A 23,551-nucleotide genomic window follows, 5' to 3' on the forward strand; every position below is an offset into this window, starting at 1 on the left:
ACTGTCATCAAGGCAAAGTGTGACTACTTTGAAGAATCTGAAATATAAAATATATTTTGATTTGTTTAACACTTTTTTGGTTACTACATGATTCCATATGTGTTATTTCATAGTTTTGATGTCTTCACTATTATTCTACAATGTAGAAAAAACCCTTGAATGAGTAGGTGTGTCTAAACTTTTGACTGGTACTGTACATAACTACACCTAGACTCTATCCGCTCGGGCCAGTACATGGACCCCATGCTTGTGACGGTATGGACCCCACTGTAGATACATAACCAGCAGTCTATGGTCTTGCTAGAGGTATACTCAACAAACTCCAACCACTTATTCTGCATGGTAGGGTCTTTTGGCAGGGCATGCAAACCATAGTTGGCTGTGCATCCTTCTGGAAGCATGCATTGTCGCATGGTCAATCTGTATGGGTTTTTTAGTCTCAAAACGTCTGTGATCCTTTGAACATGTTTCTTGGCGATGAAACAACGGAGCGCCGTTCAATGAAGGGAAGAGAAGTGGGCGGAGGGGCGATTTGTACATGGAGCTTGGCAAAAGACATCATTCATTGTTGACATAATTATAATCCAAACCCAACCTTCGTTTACTCGTTGTGACGCACTCAGGTTCTAAACTCTGAGACTGACTTTATGACAAATGATTCTATTTACATGTTGTAGTCAATTTTGACACAAGAATAAATGTTTCTGACTCATATTGATGCCACTGTTTTCAAAGGGATTAGTTCGTTTTTAGGGGCAGTCATTAATGTGATAAACAGATTTGTTTCTTTGCACCCCATGTATGGAACAATCTACAGAGTTCCCTACAACTGGATGTACTGGTGCCTCCCGGCAGTTCAAATTGCTGGTTGGGGACATCTTTGCTGAGGAATGTCATTGTGTTTCTTGAGTGTGTTTGTAATTTTGTGTATTTGTATTATATTGTATTTTGACATTTGAGTATATGCTGAGCTCCCTTGCAAAAGAGACATTGGTTTCAATGGTGACTCCCTGTTAAAAAAAAGGTAAAATAAATAAGTGGCTGTACGTGGAGAAATGGTACTTGGCTGTACGTGGTAATTACAGGTAAGGTATATACATTAATGGATACATTTGGATAATAACACCACAAAATAGATGTGACTACATCTGTGCAACTCAAATGTGACCAGATACTTTGTTTCTTGGCAGCTATTTGCAAAAACAGTAACACGAGAATTTAAAAGGGACATTTTATTGGAACAGCACAACAAAAAATCTCAATAAAAACACAAAACTGATGCTACTGCCATGACAAAAGGTGTTGCCTAGAGATCCAGACAGTAGCTTGGCCGTGCAAACTGCCTTTTTAAGGAGTCCCCTAGGCAGCTTGAAAAACAACTAGGGGCTCTGCTTTAGAACACCAGAGAACCCGGCCCCTATCTTCTCTTCCATCCCTCCCAGATACAAAAGCAGAAACCGTAGACAACTCCTCTGCACGCTGCCGCTTTGTTTTTTCTCTCTAAATAAGGCAGCCTTATCAGAGTTCCTGTCATTTCGGCCCCATTCCCAAACATCCCCTGCTCCGCTATGGCACTGGGGAGCAGCAGGCCTGCACATTCTTTTCCCTTGTATGGGTAAACGCCTGAGCTGTTTGAGACAGCCGGGACAGGCGATTGGCCAGGGGAGGAGTGGGAGTGGCCGGTTAGAAGACTGATGCTTTAAACAAACTTTTCAGCAGAGCTGCCTGCTTCCCTTCCAACTAAACAGTGAGACCCAGACAAAGGGCTAAGAGGACTCCAGAAACAACTACTATTCCCTTGAAGCCAAGGTAAGATCAATTTTTTCTTCCATTTTGCCTTCTGTTTTAATGTTGTTCAGTTGAGAGGCATTTATGTTGGGATTAGATTTGTGGCACTTTAACACATTAGTCAGAGTTGTATGGGAAACTGTCAACAGTGGTAAGAGCTGGGTTAAAGGTGGGGGCGGGATAGGGTTTCTAAGTTCTCCTTGTATGCCAAAAGTAACCAGTCATAGGTTTAGGGTCATCTGGAGTAGCGGCTCATCATGCTGGTGCTCTGTAGTCCCCACAACTTGTGGAAGGAAGGCTTTACTAATGTACTCCCATCATCACACCAGATTAGACAGTGGAATTTCACCACTCTGTGACCCACATAAACTCAGTCTCACTTCTAATCTAAAGCCTGTCATGTTTAGCTGTTTTCAGACAAGAGGTTGGTTAGGTTTGTTGGACTGTGTTGCGTTGTGAAACGACCCCAGTGCTGACCCCTTGGTAGTAGTAGTGACCTGTGGTGAGAGGTTAGGTGGTCAGGTCAAGACTGAGTGATTGACTGTCTGGTGACTAACAGTCAGTGAGTGGGTGTACGTGTCTGCAACACAGAGGGATACATAGAGTACATTGGGCAAAGATGAGGTACACTAATAAACAGTTATCAGAGAATAGCACAACACACAAACCAATGATTGAGTTAATCCTGAAACGTTTTCAAGACCTCATCGGTGAGTCAGACAGTCGAGAGTGCTGAGGAATTCAATAGGTTTCAGAAGCAGTGAGGTCATTTGGGCGTAGAAATCCACTTGAATATTACACACAAAGGTTGGCAAACACAGGTTTCCAAGGTGGCTTCAGACCGAAGAGATTTAGTTAGTTGGGATTAGATGAGGGGGTTTGGACTAGACTAATTGATCCGTTTTAACTGTTGTGCTAGCCGTCACTACAAGGGGATAGGGATCTCGTTGTCCCTTGCCCTCTGGAGTCACACAAGAATGTGAAAGACAACGGGAACATTCCAAAATTCCAACTGTGAACGTTTACAGGAAGTCAGCTAATTTGACCCTGAAAGTCACTTCTTCTAACAATCTCATTTTTGAACAGCCCCCTTTGTCATAGTGGTGTGTTTATAAAGCTCTGGAAAAGAGGACTGTGAGAACTTCTGAGAAGAAACATTTGCCCCCTGGCCCAAAATCCTAATCATCTTCGAATTCCTTCATCCTCTGAAAAGGAGCTGGACAATGTTTTGTTTTGGGCTTCCTCACGTAGCAACAGGGAGAATTAGCAAACTGTGAAACACTCCCTCAGATCTCTGTTACCGCCGATGGCAAGCAGAGAGACCGAAACAGAGTAAAGTAAACAAACCTAATTGAAAGGAACAAGCAACTGCTTGAAGTGCAATGCTGTGCGATTGTCAACTTTGTTAGTAAGGGCATAAGGTGCAGGTTTTACACAGAGGCCTGTTTACTTCTACTGGGTCATATACAGTTGGCTGGCTGATAGCAGTATGGATGCTTTGCATTGGAGATCTTGACTAGGTTGAAATGTGGTTACATATTACAGAGTCAAATTGAGAGCACTATCTGTTATTGCAGGTTGATCCAATTGGGAAAATGACTGTCTCTTTGTACCTTAGAGAGAGACAGAGGGGGGGGGGGGAGAGAGAGCAATAAAGGACAGTGAAGATAGGCAAACGACAAGCCTTAGCTAACATAGCCTTCCTTGGAAGTCTGACTTTTGTCTCTCTCTCTCTGCTCCTCCAGGTATGATCCTGTTTTGTTTGTTCCTTTGTAGTTTTACGTCATTTTCACTCAGTCATATTCACACACACAGATTCACGCATCCCTGCACTTTACATACACCCTACATTATGATACTTTCACACCTCATTAATTTTTCTTTGTTTAAAGTTAATAGTTTTTGGTTTATAATAAAGAACCTTTTTGATTGGTCTATACCTGTTGTTCCTGTCCCCTCATTTTTGCCACGGGCTATGAGCCGGCCTGTGACACCTCTGAAACCAACTTCGGAGAAATATTCTAACCACTGGTGGTTTATGAACCGGAAACAGTTACTTGTAACTAGAGGATTCTGTAGAAACAAGTAATGCAATATGTGTACCTGTCCTCCTTCATATGTTCCAGTTGTCCAGTGTTAACAACCTCATCAAGTCTATGTCCAGAGCGGAGTTGCCCGCAATATATGAAGGTGGACTGGTAGACATATTACATAACTTGTTTCAGCAGAACCCTCAAGTTACAAGTAACCGTGTTAACAACAAGTAGGGGTGAAACAGTAGATTTTTGTTTATAATACCTGAATTTGGACGATAAGGATGAGTTTTATAACGTTCTCCTGTTTTTTTTGCCTGAACACAATCATTATTTAGTGTTCTACCATTCTACAACCTGCTATCACACGCACACACGTTGTTCCAATCTACCCCTCAAATAAGGCTAGTATTTGGAGTGCATTCGGAAAGTATTCAGACCCCTTGACTTTTTCCACTTTGTTACGTTACAGCCTTATTCTAAAATAGATTAAATCGTTTTTCCCTCAATCTACACACAATACCTCATAATGACAAACCCAAAACAGTTTTGTATACATTTGTGCAAATTTTTTACAAATAAAAACTGAAATATTACATTTAAATAAGTATTCAGACCCTTTACTCAGTACTTTGTTGAAGCACCTTTGGCAGCGGTTACAGCATCGAGTCCTCTTGGGTATGATGCTACAAGGTTGGCACACCTGTATTTGGGGAGTTATTCCCATTCTTCTCTGCAAATCCTCTCAAGCACTGTCAGGTTGGATGGGGAGCATTGCTGCAGGTCTCTCCAGAGAAGTTCAATCCGGTTCAAGTCCGGGCTCTGGCTGGGCCTCTCAAGAACATTCAGAGATTTGTCCCGAAGCCACTCCTGCATTGTCTTGGCTGTGTGCTTAGGGTCATTGTCCTGTTGGAAGGTGAACCTTCACCCCATTCTGAGGTCCTGAGCACTCTGGAGCAGGTTTTCAGCAAGGATCTCTGTACTGCTATGTTCATCTTTCCCTCAATCCTAACTAGTCTCCCAGTCCCTGCCACTGAAAAGCATCCTCACAGCGTGATGCTGCCACCACCATGTTTCACCTTAGGGATGGTGCCAGGTTTCCTCCAGAACATGAGGCTTGGCATTCAGGCCAAAGAATCTTGTTTCTCATGGTCTGAGTCCTTTAGGTACCCTTTGTCAAACTCCAAGTGGGCTGTCATGTGCCTTTTACTGAGGAGTGGCTCATATCTGGCCACTCTACCATAAAGGCCTGATTTGTGGAGTGCTACAGAGATGGTTGTCCGTCTGGAAGGTTCTCCCATCTCCACATAGGAACTCTGGAGCTCTGTCAGTGACCATCAGGTTCTTGGTCACCTCCCTGCCCAAGGCCCTTCTCCCCCCTTTTGCTCAGTTTGGCTAGCTCTAGGAAGGGTGTTGGTGGTTCCAAACTTCTTCTAATTAAGAATGATGGAGGCCTCTGTGGACCTTCAATGCTGCAGAACCATTTCGGTACCCTTCCCCAGATCTGTGCCTCGACGCAATCCTGTCTTGGAGCTCTAAGGACAATTACTTCGACCACATGGTTTGGTTTTTGCTCTGACATACAATGTCGACTGTACAACCTTATATAATCATGTCCAATCAATTGAATTTACCACAGGTGGACTCCAATCACATTGTAAAAACATCTAAAGGATGATCAATGGAAAATTTAGCTCAATTTCGAGTCTCATAGCAAAGGGTCTGAATAATTATGTAAATAAGGTATTTCTGTATTTTTTTGCTACAATTTCTAAAAACCTGTTTTTGCTTTGTCATTATGGGGTATTGTGTAGATTGATCATTTTAGAATAAGGCTGTAACAGAACATATAACAGTAAAATGTGGAACAAGGGAAGAGGTCTGAATACTTTCCGAATGAACTGTATATCTCCTGTACTTAATGCCAGTCGAGAGAGAAACAATAGATACTCCATCAGTCACTGACTCAAATCCAACATATTTCTCTAATTACCTGTTCCTTCCTGCATGGCATTGGCTCTCTCATAGTCAGTATTATGAAGTGCCAACGCCCAGCTGCACTATCACCTCCTGTACACACTTCCTCAATGATGCACACTGAGCCCCGCGTGTGAGTGGCAGGTCTAAATTTGGCCCGTTCTCAAGGAAAGCAGGTGGCCGTCTTTTGTCATCTTGACACTGTTCACTGCAGGTGACACTTTAGGGGTAGCACCACCGGTGTCTTCAGTGAATTGAGAGAAAAGTATGATTTGGAGGGTGATGGCATGATCTTTCTCACAAATGCAGAGAAACTGAAAATGGTAGGAATGCACGAAATATCAGTGAACATATCAGAATCGGATGATATTAGCTAAAAATGCCAACGTCGGTATCGGCCCGATGTATAGTTTAACGCCGATGTTAAAAAGTGATGTCAAAGCTACCGTGCATACCTCTATAACGTAGGTCCATGGCATAATGACACAGCGTAAAATTTTGCGCAACACAGCATTCCTAACCTAGCCCCCAATGTCTGCTTTGTGGATTGAGCAGTCAACAAGTCGAGCCGTCATTTGAAAAAGTAAGAACAGTTCAGCGAGACAACTCGAAAGCCAAGATAACAAACAGATCACCAACCATTTAGAATCCCACCGTACCTTCTCCACTTTGAAATCTGGTTTCCGAGCTGGTCATTGGTGCACCTCAGCCACGCTCAAGGTCCTAAACGATATCATAACCGCCATCGATAAAAGACAGTACTGTGCAGCCGTCTTCATCAACCTGGCAAAGGCTTTCGACTCTGTCAATCAATTCTTATCGGCAGACTCAATAGCCTTGGTTTCTCAAATGACTGCCTCGCCTGGTTCACCAACTACTTCTCAGATATAGTTCAGTGTGTCAAATCGGAGGGCCTGTTGTCCAGACCTCTGGCAGTCTATGGGGGTGCCACAGGGTTAAATTCACAGGCCGACTCTTTCCTCTGTATATATCAATGATGTCACTCCTGCTGCTGGTGATTCTCTGATCCACTGCTACGCAGACGAGACCATTCTGTATACATCTGGCCCTTCTTTGGACACTGTGTTAACAAACATCCAAACGAGCTTCAATGCCATACAACACTCCTTGTAAAACTAAATACATGCTCTTCAACCGATTCCTGCCCGCACCCGCCTGCCTGACTAGCACCACTACTCTGTACGGTTCTGACTTAGAGTATGTGGATAACTACAAATACCAAAGTGTCTGGTTATACTGTAAACTCTCCTTCCAGACTCACATTAAGCATCTCCAATCCAAAATGATATCTAGAATCGGCTTCCTATTTCGCAACAAAGCCTCCTTCACTCATGGTGCCAAACATACCCTCGTAAAACTGACAATCCTACCGATCCTTGACTTCGGCGATGTCATTTACAAAATAGCCTCCCACACTCTACTCAGCAAATTGTATGCAGTCTATCACAGTGCCATCCGTTTTGTCACCAAAGCCCCATATACTACCCACCATTGCGACCTGTATGCTCTCATTGGCTGGTCCTCGCTACATATTCGTCGCCAAACCCACTAGCTCATCTATAAGTCTTTGCTAGGTAAAGCTCCGCCTTATCTCAGCTCACTGGTCACCATAGCAACACCCACCCGTAGCACGCGCTCCAGCAGGTATATTTTACTGGTCATCCCCAAAGCCAACACTTACTTTGGCCGCTTTTCCTTCCAGTTCTCTGCTGCCAATGACTGGAAAGAATTGCAAAAATCACTGAAGCTGGAGACTTATATCTCCCTCTCTAACTTTAAGCATCAGCTGTCAGAGCATGGAATTTATAGTCGTTGATTGCCCTTGACAATCAACCTTTATCTCTTGTTGGTGCTGTTGGCTTTCGCCGACTGGTCGAGCACCGGTACACACTACCAAGTGCGCTACTTGTCAGATGTTGCCCTACCAGAGTTACACAGTAATAGCGTCACTGCTATTAGCTTCATGACATACATACTATGGAACGCCGTTTGGGTCTTTGCGTGTCAAAAAAGATACAGTAGCACTGTCAAAGCTGTACAAAAAACTGTGTTGGTAATAAAGCACAATTTGTTCGACCACAACTTCTGAGGTAGCTAGCTTTAGCTTGGTATCTAGCAAGCACCAATACAACCAGCCTGAAAACAATGACCAGTAGAAACTGCAGTCATTTTAATTCTTAGCAATGATTTAGGAATCCTTGTGAGTACGTATTTGCTAGGTCAACCGGACCGGGTTATGTGTTGTGAAGCTAGCCACAATAAGCATTAGGCACAATAGTGGAATTTGCAGTTTGCCTTCAAAGTATAAGTATGTCATTGACAGTGATGCAAATTAATACAAATAGTAGAATTGTGCCATTCTTTTATTTTGAAGAATAACCGCAAAGTCCACTATTGTGGCTAAACCTTATTGTAGCTAGCTTCACATAGATGGGTCCGACCACCATTAATCAAATAAGAACTGTCTTATAAATTTGGGTTATTTTAGATGATGACACCTAGCTATATAGTTAGCTAGCTAACTATAGCTACTGAAACAGATTGTCATTTTGCTATGTTTTTGGGGAAGAACATTGTTTGCATCCATGAGCTAGCTAGCTTTTTTTATGACCAGCACTGTAGGTGCGCGAGACAACTTACCAGCATCATAGCATACGTATCGATGAATCGTTGTGACATATGAAATACGAGTGATAGTGTAATCAATGTGTAATAACTACGTAAAAAATGTATGGACGTGTTAAATTATTATGTGACGTGCAGTCATATTCAGGTCCTGATTGGTCAACAAGCTTATTTGACACGTCAAATAGTGTTATTTGACATGTATCTTTTTTGACACAAAGACCCATACGTCGTTCCATACAAATCATGTTTGATAATGAAACGACTGAAACAACGAAATAGCACAGCAAGTAAGTGAAAGAAATAGGTTTTGATTATGTTTTACTGGTAATGGGGACATACATAAATGCCAACCAAATAACTTTTTGGTCAGTGTGTGTAACCTTTATTTAACTAGGCAAGTCAGTTAAGAACAAATTCTTATTTACAATGTCGGCCCGGATGACCCTGGGCCAATTGTGCGCCGCCCTATGGGACTACCAATCACGGCCGGATGTGATACAGCCTGGATTCAAACCAGGGACTGTAGTGACGCCTCTTGCACTGAGATGCAGTGCCTTAGACCTCTGCGTCCATGTGTGTGAACTATTTAACTGTACTAGAAAGCATAAAAGGCCGCTAAAATTATAAATATTGGTTATCGGTTTCTTTTGGCAAGGAAAATATTGGATATTTTTATCGGCCAAAAATGTCATATCGGTGCATCACTAGAAGATGGAATAACTGGGAATGAGTAATAATCATTTAAAGTCCGTAGCCTTACCTATACAATTGATGTAAAATGTTAACTAATCAGTGGAGGCTCCACAGATGAGGAAGGGGAGGACCATGATCATTTTTAGATAAAACTATACTAAATATATTCACGTCACCAAATAATTTATTAAAACACACTGTTTTGCAATGAAGGTCTTACAGTGGCCTCAACAGCACTCTGTAGGGTAGCACCATGGTATAGCTGGAGGACAGCTAGTTTCCGTCCTCCTCTGGGTACATTGACTTCAATGCAAAACCTAGGAGGTTTGTGGTTCTCACCCCTTTCCATAGACTTACAGAGTAATTATGACAACTTCCGGAGGACGTCCTCCAGCCTATCAGAGCTCTTGCAGCATGAACTGACATGTTGTCCACCCATTCAAAGGATCAGAGAATTAATCTAGTACTGAAAGCATAAGCTACAGCTAGCTAGCACTGCAGTGCATAAAATGTGGTGAGTAGTTGACTCAAAGAGAAAGAAAGACAATAGTTGAACAGTTTTGAAACAAATTCATTTCTTTAAAAATTAAGGAGAAGCGCGAGAGAGCGAGAGCTATATTTCTCACTTTCACTTACTTAGCTACCAAATGCAGCTAGCTAGTTTAGCCTGCTCAAACACCCGGCTCAAACAGAAAGGGATGCTATGTTACCTAGCTAACACTGGAACTTTTTTCAGAGTCAAGGTAAGCTTTTGGTTTTATTAATTTATTGCCACCGGAGCCCACCGGTGTAACTGCTAAACTACTTTCTGACTGTACACTGTACTCCATGATTGTAGCGGGTTTACTGACGTGTTAGTTCTAGTAGCTCTGTTGTTGACTTGACGTTAGCTAATATGGTGACAATGATGTAGGCTGTGTGTAACGGTTTGCGTTTATGATATGAAGGTTTGGCTTGGAAAGGTTTTTTCGCATGGTCACAGACAGCTGATGTGTTGTGCATTGAAGTCCACAAGTGAAGGGAAGAAGTGAGAGGAAGAGAGCGCGTAGAGGCGAGAAGGAATTATATAATGATCTGGCTGCTATGAAAGTGAACTGTGTTTGCGTGTGATCAGGGGTGTATTAATTCCGTCGATTCTGTTGAAAAACGTTTCTTAAACGGAAGCAAACAGAACGAAACGGAGATAAACATACCTGAATTTGTCCAATAGAAACTCTCATTTGCACCTGTTGGACTAATGATTACACTCCAGGTCCACTAGATGCAGGCAAGATTGTGCAAGGCGGTATTGAATGTGTCAAAGTCTGTCACCTTGATTACTCAAATTTCTCTTGACCTGTGCACCTATGTTGTAAACTTTCATTCATAGGCTAGATTGTAGCAACCTCATGATGGTTATTGGGAGAATTTGAGTGTCATGTAGTAAGTAGCCTAAACCTATTCATTTTACATTGAGCTGGGTGAATGGAATATGAATGACAGTCATCCAATATGCTGTAATAGAAATAAGGCCATGCTTCAAAAAAAAAAATTGTCCTTCCATCATCTTAAACGGCACTGACCGCCACTGTAACTCATGTATGATCATTTAAAATGCACATTGTAATGACACTGACTGATTTAGTCACTGTCTACCTTTTCACTTTATATACTCTTGTTGAGTGCCAAGTTTTAACCAATAGCATTTTTCTAAAATTATTTTTTGGGACATTCCCCTTCGACAATATGCAAGTCTCTATCTTTCATCTGACTAACTATCCATGTCCTATTCTGCAACCCTTAGGCCAATCCAACAACCACCATGTCGAGCAAACGCGCAAAGGGGAAGACAACCAAGAAGCGCCCCCAGAGGGCCACGTCCAACGTGTTTGCCATGTTTGACCAGTCTCAGATCCAGGAGTTCAAGGAGGCCTTCAACATGATCGACCAGAACCGAGACGGCTTCATCGACAAGGAGGATCTGCACGATATGCTGGCCTCACTGGGTAAGACACGGGCTAAAGGGGAACCCATTGGAAACTGTTGTTAGAGGGTTGACTATATTCTAAACTCAGCAAAAAACGAAACGTCCCTTCAAAGATAATTCATAAAAATCCAAATAACTACACAGATCTTCCTTGTAAAGGGTATAAACACTGTTTCCCATGCTTGTTCAATGAACCATAAACAATTAATGAACATGCACCTGTGGAACGGTCCTTAAGACACTTAACAGCTTACAGGCGGTAGGCAATTAAGATCACAGTTATGAAAACTGAGGACACTGAAGAGGCCTTTATACTGACTCTGAAAAACACCAAAAGCAAGATGCCCAGGGTCCCTGCTCATCTGCGTGAACGTGCCTTAGGCATGCTGCAAGGAGGCATGGGGACTGCAGATGTGATCAGGGCAATAAATTACAATGTCCATACTGTGAGACGCCTAAGACAGCGCTACAGGGAGACAAGACGGCAGCTAATCGCCCTCGCAATGGCAAACCACATGTAACAACACCTGCACAGGATCGGTACATCCGAACATCACCCCTGCGGGACAGGTACAGGATGGCAACAACAACTGCCCGAGTTATACCAGGAATGCACAATCCCTCCATCAGTGCTCAGACTGTCTGCAATAGGCTGAGAGAGGCTGGACTGAGGGCTGTTGTTGAATCTGGTTATGTTCATACAAATATTTACACGTTAAGTTTGCTGAAAATAAACGCAGTTGACAGTGAGATATACAAGATATACAAGACCTAAACATTCAACTCATGAGTTGAATATCAAATTGAATTGGCCACACCCCACACAATGTAGAGTTTGAGTGACAGGAAGTAGAATTGAATTCAGTGCAATTCAAAGAAATTCCACTCAGTCATAGAACATGAGTTTCATTGAATCTATATTGCGACAGAAATGCATTTCCCAGCTAAATACTAGTATACTGTAAAATAGAGAGAACAATAAGCAGGCAGATCAGTAATAACATTTAACCATAATCTACCAAAAAACAAAGCCTGACCTAGTTAATCAATGGCTACTGTTGAACAAAATTCAGATTTGACTACTTTAAGACATGCTCCGGAACTTTGGCGACAACTAAGTATTTTTTAAACCTCCCGCTTTGGGCTGGATGTGTCAATGTGTAGTTCATACATGAATATTCTATGAGCAGAATTACTGTCTTACCTCAATTAGCCACGAAATCCCTAGTTTGAAAGCAACTGTTTTTCTGGAAACTCTGCTGCGTCATTTTCCCCCACGTACGGTTGGCCAGCCCCCTAGAAATTTGAGTTCAGCTCCTTGCCATATGAGTGACAGCTAGCAAGAGGAACATCATGCACCCACAGCAGAGCGAGAGAGAGAGAGCAACGACGTGGTGCGCATATCTGCACAGTGTGGAATAGTATGCTATTTTCGGGAACCACTTTTGGCTAGTGAGGCTACTTTCAGAACTACCGGCTAAAAAGTATACAAAAGACCGGAGAATCGCTTAAATGTTGACCATGGTGTGTGTGTTTTGTTGTGTTCCTCAGGTAAGAACCCATCTGATGAGTACCTGGAGGGGATGATGGCTGAGGCGCCGGGGCCCATCAACTTCACCATGTTCCTCACTATGTTTGGAGAGCGCCTCAACGGCACCGACCCCGAGGACGTCATCCGCAACGCCTTTGCCTGCTTCGACGAGGAGGGCTCTGGTGAGACACACAAACACACACATGCAAGCACACACAAACACTCTCCAATGTCAACCCCTAGCCTCCACCCTCCACCATAACAACAACATCAAACACTAAAAAGGAAAAACAGATGGGAAAATTATAGGAATTTAATGATACACAGATATGCATCAGTCCCCAGTTCATATGTTTAAAGTTGAACTATGCAAAAAATGCTCCACCTTTTCCTGGTTGCTAAAAATCTAATTTCAGTTTATGTAACAAAATAAGCTAGTCTAGTGTAGAGTCATTGTGAAATATATTTTCCATTACCAAAAATATTGTTTCAGCTGTTTGAAGCTGGTGTACAAGACCGAAAGTAAAAGAAGCAAAAACAAAACTGGAAGCATAGAAATAGTGCACATATAACAGATCTACTGCTTCTTAGACTTCTTAGACTTGCTTTCAAGTAGGATGACAGATCAATAACTGACATTTCTATGTGAATTTGGTCAGCTCACCCAAAAAGTTACATATTGCTACTTTAAAAGGCCCACCTCAGAGGAAGTTGAGTAATTGAGTAATTCCTGAGTATTATTGAGTAATTCCTGTCAGTTGCTGTCAGTTGCAAAATTTATTTCAGAAAATGACTACCTGCCACCCTGTATAATGATAGGAGACAAGCGCAGGAATACATAACAGGGGGTTTTTATTTTCTCCACCCAAACAAAGAGTGAAGTGTAAACCTCTAAATAATACACGGGACGAGACCCGTAAAAAAAAGTGCACAATAACACGTAGCATGGAAGCCGATACAACAGCCAGGTGCTCACAAGACCAACAGACATGGTAACAATAACCGACAAGGACAATGGGGAACAGAGGGCTCATATATAACATACTAATCAGGGGGAATGGGAACCAGGTGTGCATAATGAAGCAAGACAGTCCGGGGTTGGTGGTAATGAATCCAGTTCAGTGATGCCTAGAAGGCAGGTGACGTAGACCTCCGGAGCTGGTGAACGGAATGAGCAGCAGTACCGGGGGGATCAGTGACCCTACCAGCCTACCTGTCAAGAGATGAGTCTCAGCTAAACCGGGCCTACATGAGCTGTTGATAGCTATATATCAATGCATTATCTAAATTGCGGCCACAAATCCGTCGTCATAGAAATAGAAAGAATATTGCTGGTAATATGGATAGCGTAACTACTGAACGCTTCTTCTTTAAAGTTTTATGGCAGACTACACCTATTGCTCTGCAAGGGCTGCGGCTTTTGTGGAGCGATGGGTAACGATGCTTCGAGGGTGGCTGTTGTTGATGTCTTCCTGGTTCAAGCCTGGCTAGGGGCGATGAGAGGGACGGAAGCTATACTGTTACACTGGCAATACTAAAGTGCCTATAAGAACATCCAATAGTCAAATGTATATGAAATACAAATGGTATAGAGAGAAATAGTCCTATAATTCCTATAATAACTACAACCTAAAACTTCTTACCTGGGAATATTGGAGACTCATGTTAAAAGGAACCACCAGCTTTCTTATGTTCTGAGCAAAGAACTTAAACGTTAGCTTTTTTACATGGCACATATTGCACTTTTACTTTCTTCTCAAACTTTGTTTTTGCATTATTTAAACCAAATTGAACATGTTTCATTATTTATTTGAGGCTAAATTGATTTTATTGATGTATTATATTAAGTTAAAATAAAAGTGTTCATTCAGTATTGTTGTAATTGTCATTATTACAAATAAATAAATAAATAAAAAATCGGCCGATTAATCGGTATCGGCTTTTTTTGGTCCTCCAATAATCGGTATCGGCGTTGAAAAATCATAATCGGTCGACCTCTACTACATACACTTGACACATGACCAAATCAGTTACATTCATCAAACTGCATGGATTTGGGCACGAAGGCTCTCACAGGGAATCACATTTTCTCAATTGAGAAATACTGCACCAAACATCTTAGTTAGATGTAAAAGTGCGAGATTAAGATCTCAACAAAAACGTCAAAATTCATGTCAGATTTCTTTAATATTGTTAGACTAATTACTGGCTACGCCATCTCAAGATGGACAAATAGTACTATTAAAATCAAATGGTATTTGTCATATGCGCCGAATACAACAGTGAAATGCTTACTTACAAGCCCTTAACCAACAATGCAGTTCAAGAAATAAAGTTAAGAAAATATTAAATAAAACATAATAAAATACCAATAACAAGGCTATATACAGGGGGTACCAGTACCGAGTCAATGTGGGGGGGTACAGTTTAGTTGAGGTAATTTGTACAGGTAGGGGTAAAGTGACTATGCATAGATAATAAACATAGAGTAGCGTCAGTGTAAAAACAAAGGGGGGGGGGGGGGGTGTCAATGTACTATTGCTGCTTATTTGTTGTTTTTCAAGCAAAGGTCTTTTAAGGGATTATGTGAGCGCACACGTTCGGGTGCGACGTAGTCACACATTCGGATTTGGCACTTCATGCCCAGATATATCATACTTTGACTAAAACAATGACTTATTGACTTACACCACTGTGCAACATCATGGGAAATTCAAACTCTGGCCATCATCTTTTAGCTTAAAGTGTGGGAGTTTAAGATACTAGTGTATCGGTCTGCAGGAGCCCAAAACGATTTGTTCACTTATGTTTTTAACTAATAGTGTTTTATTTCTAAAATAGCTTCCTCTCCATCAGTTCAGTAGCCCAGGGTTTCCCAAAGTCGGTCCTGAGACCCCCCTGGGTGCATGTCTTGGTTGTTGCCCTAGAACTACACAGCTGACTCAATTAACCAGAGCTTGATGATTAATTGGTTATTTGAATCAGCTGTGTAGTGTTAGGGGGGATGCAACAGTTGATCGGAGTTTTCAATCATTCCAATTTTATTGGAAGGTTCAATTTTAGGTTCACCATAACAAATAGTTTTGGTAGTTTTGCTTTAAACAGTCAAGGTATTTGGTCATTTTTACATGAACAGGGTCATTTTGGGGAGTTGTACATGGTCACATTCATATTTTGTTTAACGTTGATGCGTATCTCAATGTTGAAATAGTAAGTCAATATTTCGAGATAGTATCTCGGAATTTCTAGATAGTGGAACATACATATAGGTAGGATATGTTTTTTCATTTGTAGCATTATGTGGCGATATCCATCTATCCAGCAAACGTGAGATCAGCAAACGTGTGGCGAGCTGGCATATTCCCCAACACTTTTGATTGTTTGATAAAAAAATATTGACATAAAAGTGTAGAAAATAGGGACAAAGTACTATTGTTTAGACTGATTTGCCAAGTCGTGCATAATTAATCTGTGCTTCAGTCTGATCAACTGCAGCCTACTGATAACAGCTGCAGTTAGCCTAGAGAAGCCTATGAGCTCTGATCCCCTCTGGCCAAGGGAAACAAGTATTTTTTATAGCCTAAGCTATGTATTCATAGCCTAAAATAGACAATTTATATATGTTAAGAGAAAATGTGAATGTGATCAAATTTGGTTTATATTCAAACTTCGTGTGGCTAGGCTACCTAGACAATAGTGATGACATACTGTGTGAGTAACTTTTTAATTATAGATGCAAAGGCCTACACAACACAAACCTGCCTAAAGCAAACTCAGCTCTGTTAGTTCAATTGTCAAATTATTATTTTTTAAACCGTATGACCTGATTAGATAAAATCTCGTCCCATCATAGCAGATGTATCACTGTCATACTGTAAGAATATTCCGAAGATAAATACACAACGCAGAGGACGAGAGGTCAATAGAGTACTAACGATCAATGGAAATAGTGTTTCTTCTGTAATATCAATGGGCCAGAGACATGGGAGGAATGTCAGTCCAGGACTCATAGCAAGTTCTCATTGGCCCAAATTGTTTATACATTGAATCTGAAATAGGATACTTGTTATTTGTCCATTGGCCCAGTTTTATTGCAAGGAATTCTAATTGGTATACCACAGGCTAGGGCTGGGTTATAAAACTACATCCTGTCCCTTTGTTCTGTGTGGAGAATCACAGGAGAATCACTCAGGAGAGATTCACTGAGGACAGGGGAGCATGAACATCTACCTCCCCGCATGATTTGTTCTCTTTGAATAAACCTGGGGTCTGTGTTATTGAAGAGTAACATCAACTGCTAATAATACCATCCAACTAGGGTACAAAGTTTTAGCTGGTTAGGTTAGCCCAGTGGTTCTCAAACCTCTCCTCTGGGACCCCCAGACATTTCACAATTTTGTTTTAGCCCTGAAATAGTTAATCTAATTCACATTAATCAAGGTTAAGTTGAATCAGGTGTGGTAGTTCTGGAATAGATCAAATACATGAACTGTCTGAGGGTCCCCGAGGAGAGGTTTGAGAACCACTGGGTTAGCCTACCAGATTAGGAAATCTCTGGGCCACAGGGAAACACATCTTGAAATGTTTACTTACGTATCTTGAAATTTCGACTTACACTGAACAAAAATATAAACGCAACATGTAAGGTGTTGGTCCAATGTTTCATGAGCTGAAATAAAAGATCCCGGAAATGTTCCATACGCACAAACATATGATTTCTTTCAAATGTTGTTTACATCCACGTTAGTGAGCATTTCTCCTTTGCCAAGATTATCCATCCACCTGACAGGTGTGGCATATCAAGAAGCTAATTAAACAGCATGATCATTACACAGGTGCACCTTGTGCTGGGGACAATAAAAGGCCACTCTAAAATATGCAGTTTTGTCACACAACACAATGCCACAGATGTCTCAAGTTTTGAAGTGATGGGCAATTGGCATGATGACTGCAGGAATGTCCACCAGAGCAGTTATTCAGATAATTGAATGGTCATTTCTATATCATAAGCCGCCTCCAAGGTTGTTTTAGAGAATTTGGCAGTACAACATCAGACCACGTGTAATCACGCCAGCCAAGGATCTCCACATCCGGCTTCTTCACCTGCTGGATCATCTGAGACCAGCCACCCGGACAGCTGATGAAACTGTGGGTTTGCACAACAGATTCATTTCTGCACAATCTGTCTCATGAAAGCTCATCTGCGTCCTCACCAGTGTCTTGACCTGACTGCAGTTCAGCATCATAGCTGACTTCAGTGGGCAAATGTTCACCTTTGATGGCCACTGGCATGCTGGAGAAGTGTGCTCTTCACGGATGAATCCCGGTTTCAACTGTATCGGGGCAGATGGCAGACAGCATATATGCAGTCATGTGGGCGAGCAGTTTGCTGATTCCAATGTTTTTAACAGAGTCCCCATGGTGAGGGTATGGGCAGGCATAAGCTACGGACAAAATTGCATTTTATCGATACCAATTTAAATGCACAGAGTTACCCTGTCGAGATCCTGAGGCCCATTGTCGTGCCATTCATCCGCCGCCATCGCCTCATGTTTCTGCATGATAATGCATGGCCCCATGTCGCAAGGATCTGCACACAAAAATGTCCCAGTTCTTCCATGGCCTGCATACTCAGACATGTCAACAGCCTGATCACAACTCTATGCGAATAAGACCAGATATAGTCCATTTCTGATCCACGCCACACTTTTTTAAAGGTATCTGTGACCAATAAATGCATATCTGTATTCCCAGTCATGTGAAATCCATAGATTAGGGCAGTGTTTCCCAAACGCGGTCCTGGTGACCCCAAGGGGTGCACAACTTAGTTTTTTGCCCTACACTCTTAGAAAAAAAGGTGCTATCTAGATCCTAAAATAGTTATTCGGCTTTGAAGAACCCATTTGATTCCAGGTAGAACCCTTTTTGGGTTCCATGTAAAACTCTTTCCAATAGGGATCTACCTGGAACCAAAAAGGCTTCTCCTACATGAAGAGCCTAAGAACTCTTTTTGGAACCCTTTTTTCTAAGAGTGTGGCACTACACAGCTGATTAAAATAATCAACTCACCATTAAGCTTTGATTATTTAATCAGCTGTGTAGCGCTAGGGCAAAAAAGCTAAACGTGCACCCCTTGGGGTCCCCGGGAACGAGTTTGGGAAACACTAGAGTAGGGCTGATTGATTTCCTTATATGAACTGTAACTCAGTAAAATCTTTTCAGTGTAGTATCTTAAAATTTGTAGATAGTATCGACATTGAAAAAAATGTCAGGAATAGACTCCCATACATACATTCACTGATCTGAGCAGGAGAAGCTCTAAGTAAAATTCCAAAAGATCTACCATTCGCCTTTGAGACGGTGTAAAAATTCCAAACTCATTATACACTGCTCAAAAAAATAAAGGGAACACTAAAATAACACATCCTAGATCTGAATGAATGAAATATTGTTATTAAATACTTTTTTTTTACATAGTTGAATGTGCTGACAACAAAATCACACAAAAATTATCAATGGAAATCAAGGTCTGGATTTGGTCTGGATTTGGAGTCTGGATTTGGATTCACACTCAAAATTAAAGTGGAAAACCACACTACAGGCTGATCCAACTTTGATGTAATGTCCTTAAAACAAGTCAAAATGAGGCTCAGTAGTGTGTGTGGCCTCCACGTGCCTGTATGACCTCCCTACAACGCCTGGGCATGCTCCTGATGAGGTGGCGTCCTGATGGTCTCCTGAGGGATCTCCTCCCAGACCTGGACTAAAGCATCCGCCAACTCCTGGACAGTCTGTGGTGCAACGTGGCGTTGGTGGATGGAGCGAGACATGATGTCCCAGATGTGCTCAATTGGATTCAGGTCTGGGGAACAAGTCCATAGCATCAATGCCTTCCTCTTGCAGGAACTGCTGACACACTTCAGCCACATGAGGTCTAGCATTGTCTTGCATTAGGAGGAACCCAGGGCCAACCGCACCAGCATATGGTCTCACAAGGGGTCTGAGGATCTCATCTCGGTACCTAATGGCAGTCAGGCTACCTCTGGCGAGCACATGGAGGGCTGTGCGGCCCCCCAAAGAAATGCCACCCCACACCATGACTGACCCACCGCCAAACCGGTCATGCTGGAGGATATTGCAGGCAGCAGAACGTTCTCCACGGCGTCTCCAGACTCTCACGTCTGTCACATGTGCTCAGTGTGAACCTGCTTTCATCTGTGAAGAGCACAGGGCGCCAGTGGCGAATTTGCCAATCTTGGTGTTCTCTGGCAAATGCCAAACGTCCTGCACGGTGTTGGGCTGTAAGCACAACCCCCACCTGTGGACGTCGGGCCCTCATACCACCCTCATGGAGTCTGTTTCTGACCGTTTGAGCAGACACATGCACATTTGTGGCCTGCTGGAGGTCATTTTGCAGGGCTCTGGCAGTGCTCCTCCTGCTCCTCCTTGCACAAAGGCGGAGGTAGCGGTCCTGCTGCTGGGTTGTTGCCCTCCTACGGCCTCCTCCACGTCTCCTGATGTACTGGCCTGTCTCCTGGTAGCGCCTCCATGCTCTGGACACTACGCTGACAGACACAGCAAACCTTCTTGCCACAGCTCGCATTGATGTGCCATCCTGGATGAGCTGCACTACCTGAGCCACTTGTGTGGGTTGTAGACTCCGTCTCATGCTACCACTAGAGTGAAAGCACCGCCAGCATTCAAAAGTGACCAAAACATCAGCCAGGATGCATAGGAACTGAGAAGTGGTCTGTGGTCACCACCTGCAGAGCCACTCCTTTATTGGGGGTGTCTTGCTAATTGCCTATAATTTCCACCTTTTGTCTATTCCATTTGCACAACAGCATGTGAAATTTATTGTCAATCAGTGTTGCTTCCTAAGTGGACAGTTTGATTTCACAGAAGTGTGATTGACTTGGAGTTACATTGTGTTGTTTAAGTGTTCCCTTTATTTTTTTGAGCAGTGTATTAATGGCTAAATGCCATGCATTTTTTTTTTTTTAATGGCGCCGGAGAAGAAGACTGACGTTTTACGTGTACCCAACCGATTGTTTTTTTGTTCATTTATTTCCATTGTTTAACTATTTTTTTTAAACTTATTTTGTACATAATGTTGCCGCTACTGTCTCTTATGACCGAAAAGAACTTCTGGACATCAGGACTGCGATTACTCACCACGGACTGGCAGAATCCTTTTTTTCCTTTAACGAGTCTGACGAGCACGACGCAAATGATATACTGCTTTCTCGGGAACAGGCCCAGATCCCTGTGATTTGCGTGAAGAGGCTGAGAAAAAGGGGCCAGAGGGCGGGCTGCCTTCTGAGAAGTCGTAGGCGATCAAATAAACCCCCGCTTCCTTCCATTCTGCTAACACACACTTCTTAAACTGAGGGCTAATCAGTTGTGAGAAATTATCCCATCAGCAGCGATATTAATTTAAAATGGAAAATGAATGTGTTCATGCAAAAAATGTAGTGCATCGAATCGTATTGAACCGAATTGCATCAATTCCTTCGCTGAATCGTTTAAAAATAAAACATATCGTATCCGAGCCCAAGTACCATGTATCTAGATGCGTTTTGAACCATTCATGAAAGGCGAGATGCACATCCCTAGAAAATTACAAACCCAATTAGTTTGGTTCAGATGTAGGTTGTGAAAAGTCGTCATTGTAGCCTGGTCTAGATCTGTAGCTAGAGCTGATCAACCCTTCTTAGCACATACAGATCTGGACCACAGGACCAGAGATATACAGGCTACAGCCCATTATCTTGGAAAGAGTCCACTACGCTGAGTCCCAGATATGTTTGTGCTGTCTTACTCCATTACTGGCATGACAATGACAATACTAGGAGCCCGCTAAGCATAGAGTGACACAGGCCCAATAACTCTCCCCTGTTTGCAGGAGTAATCCACGAGGACCACCTGCGGGAGCTGCTAACCACCATGGGTGACCGCTTCACCGACGAGGAGGTTGACGAGCTGTTTCGCGAGGCGCCCATCGACAAGAAGGGCAACTTCAACTACGCCGAGTTCACTCGCATCCTCAAACACGGCGCCAAGGACAAGGACGACATGTAGAGAGACGGGCGACTGCCTCGCGGCCCACACACATAGTGCTTTCTAGCTGGGATGTACTCCTCTTCCGTGAGTTTTATTGTCAATGGTGATTATCCATTGAGGAGTGTATCTCAGCTAAATGCATCTGAACAAGTCTATAGTGGCTTCGTCTCCATATGTCCTTTCTGTAATTCGTAGTCTTTCATAAATCAGTGCAGATGAAGGAAAGGTGACAGGAAGCCGTGTTAGACTTATAAGATGCACTGAACACCTTTGTGTGTGTACTGGCCAAGTTTACCTCTCCTTCTCTCACATCAGCACCAACACTGCCTTTGTAAGAAACTGCACCTTCTATCCAGGAGCTGTGTTGGAAAACCACATTTTAAAAGGACTCTATTTTGTTCTATTCATGTAATGTTTTTGACAATCAAAGCAGGTTATAGTTTACCCTCATTGCTTAAATGCTTATTATTCCACCTTTTATTTGACCTGTTGCTAGTCGTATCCCCTTGTCAGCTGATCAGGTCTATTCTAACTATGCCTGCATTGATGCATCAAAATCATTAAAGTTGGAACACTCAATATGAATGTTGCTGAAGGATCGGACATATAAAAAAAAAAGCAAGGGGCAATGTTGTTCAAGTCAGCCTTGAAATTGTGTTTTGCCGAGCAAAGTCTTATGCGTTGCCCTTCCAAGGAGGAGGATGAAGAGCAGAAGGAAGCGGTTGGGCTGGGTTGTTTAGGTTGAATTGTTGTGGAAAAGTAGCATGCCTGTAAAGAACCAACGAAGGATCCTTGTTTCAAAAAAAGTAACGTGTCCTTTATTCCAAGATGAAGAGTTGTTTCAATGTCCTGCTGCATTCAGTGCAGCAGCTGTATACCTTTTATATTCTGTATTGGAGAAAATAAAAGACATTCCCATACCAAAAGAACCGATTTGATTTCCTCACATTGCAGTTGTGACACCATTTTGACAAGTGATACAATGAAGTAGTCCACTATAATGAAACACAGGATCCCACTTGTGAAAGGTTTCAGTAAAAAGCACCAGATAGAGTAGGGGGTAGATGCTAGATGGTGTTTCAAGAGCCACTGAGCCTTTAAGGTCAATAACAGCTCTCGATCTAAAAGGGCTGTCATACTCTCGTTGTAACGTATACGCTGGGAGTCAGGGAGCCAACGTATACGCTGGGAGTCAGGAAGCAGGTGCAAAAGGTGAGTTAAATAAGAATCATGAAGATAAACAAAACAGGAGAAGTGTACAGAACGTGAACAAAAGCAATACTGCCTGATGCCTGGGGGATAAATAAAGGGAGAGAATCTTGGTGATGATGAGGTCCAGGTGTGCGTAACGATTGCCAGGACCGGTAGTTAGTAGACCAGCGACATTGAGGTGTTTCTGGGTGTTTCAGCAACGGGGCGGAGGTTAAACGCCCCTTCAGTAGGCGGAAGGTCTCATCGGCTGCAGGACTCCACACCAACTTAAGGAGGCCACCCTTGAGGTGAGCTGCAGTTTTTAATGAAGCGGCTGTAGAAGTTGGCAAACCCCAAAAAACGTTGTATTCCCTTTATGGTGGTTGAGACTGGCCATGACTTGACTGCCTCGACCTTCCTCGCATCCATAACCACTCCCTGTGGGCTGATCCGGTATACCAAGAAGGAGACGTCGACCTGATGGAACAGGCGCTTCTCCAATTTGACGTACAGATGGTTCTCCAGGAGGCGTCCCAGGACAACCCGGACGTGGGCGATGTGATCCTCCAAAGTGGCCGAGCAGATCAGGATGTCATCAATATACACAACCACCTGGCGCCCGAGCATGTCACAGAACACCTCGTTTACGAATGCCTGGAA

The 23,551-nt window shown here is 42.7% G+C and overlaps 1 protein-coding gene across 1 annotated transcript; it reads left to right on the forward strand.

Annotated features, from left to right (window-relative positions):
- Positions 1–1,670: 1,670 nt before the first annotated feature.
- LOC139564701 (myosin regulatory light polypeptide 9) lies at positions 1,671–22,626 on the forward strand. Its single transcript, XM_071384472.1, has 4 exons — positions 1,671–1,809; positions 10,924–11,125; positions 12,658–12,819; positions 21,543–22,626. Exons 2-4 carry the CDS (start codon positions 10,942–10,944, stop codon positions 21,716–21,718), a joined length of 522 nt encoding a protein of 173 aa, XP_071240573.1. The 5' UTR covers positions 1,671–1,809; positions 10,924–10,941; the 3' UTR covers positions 21,719–22,626.
- The last annotated feature ends 925 nt before the right edge of the window (positions 22,627–23,551 follow it).

The sequence above is a fragment of the Salvelinus alpinus genome, chromosome 2 (genome assembly GCF_045679555.1).
Source record: "Salvelinus alpinus chromosome 2, SLU_Salpinus.1, whole genome shotgun sequence".
In the NCBI taxonomy this organism is placed as follows: Eukaryota; Metazoa; Chordata; class Actinopteri; order Salmoniformes; family Salmonidae; genus Salvelinus; species Salvelinus alpinus.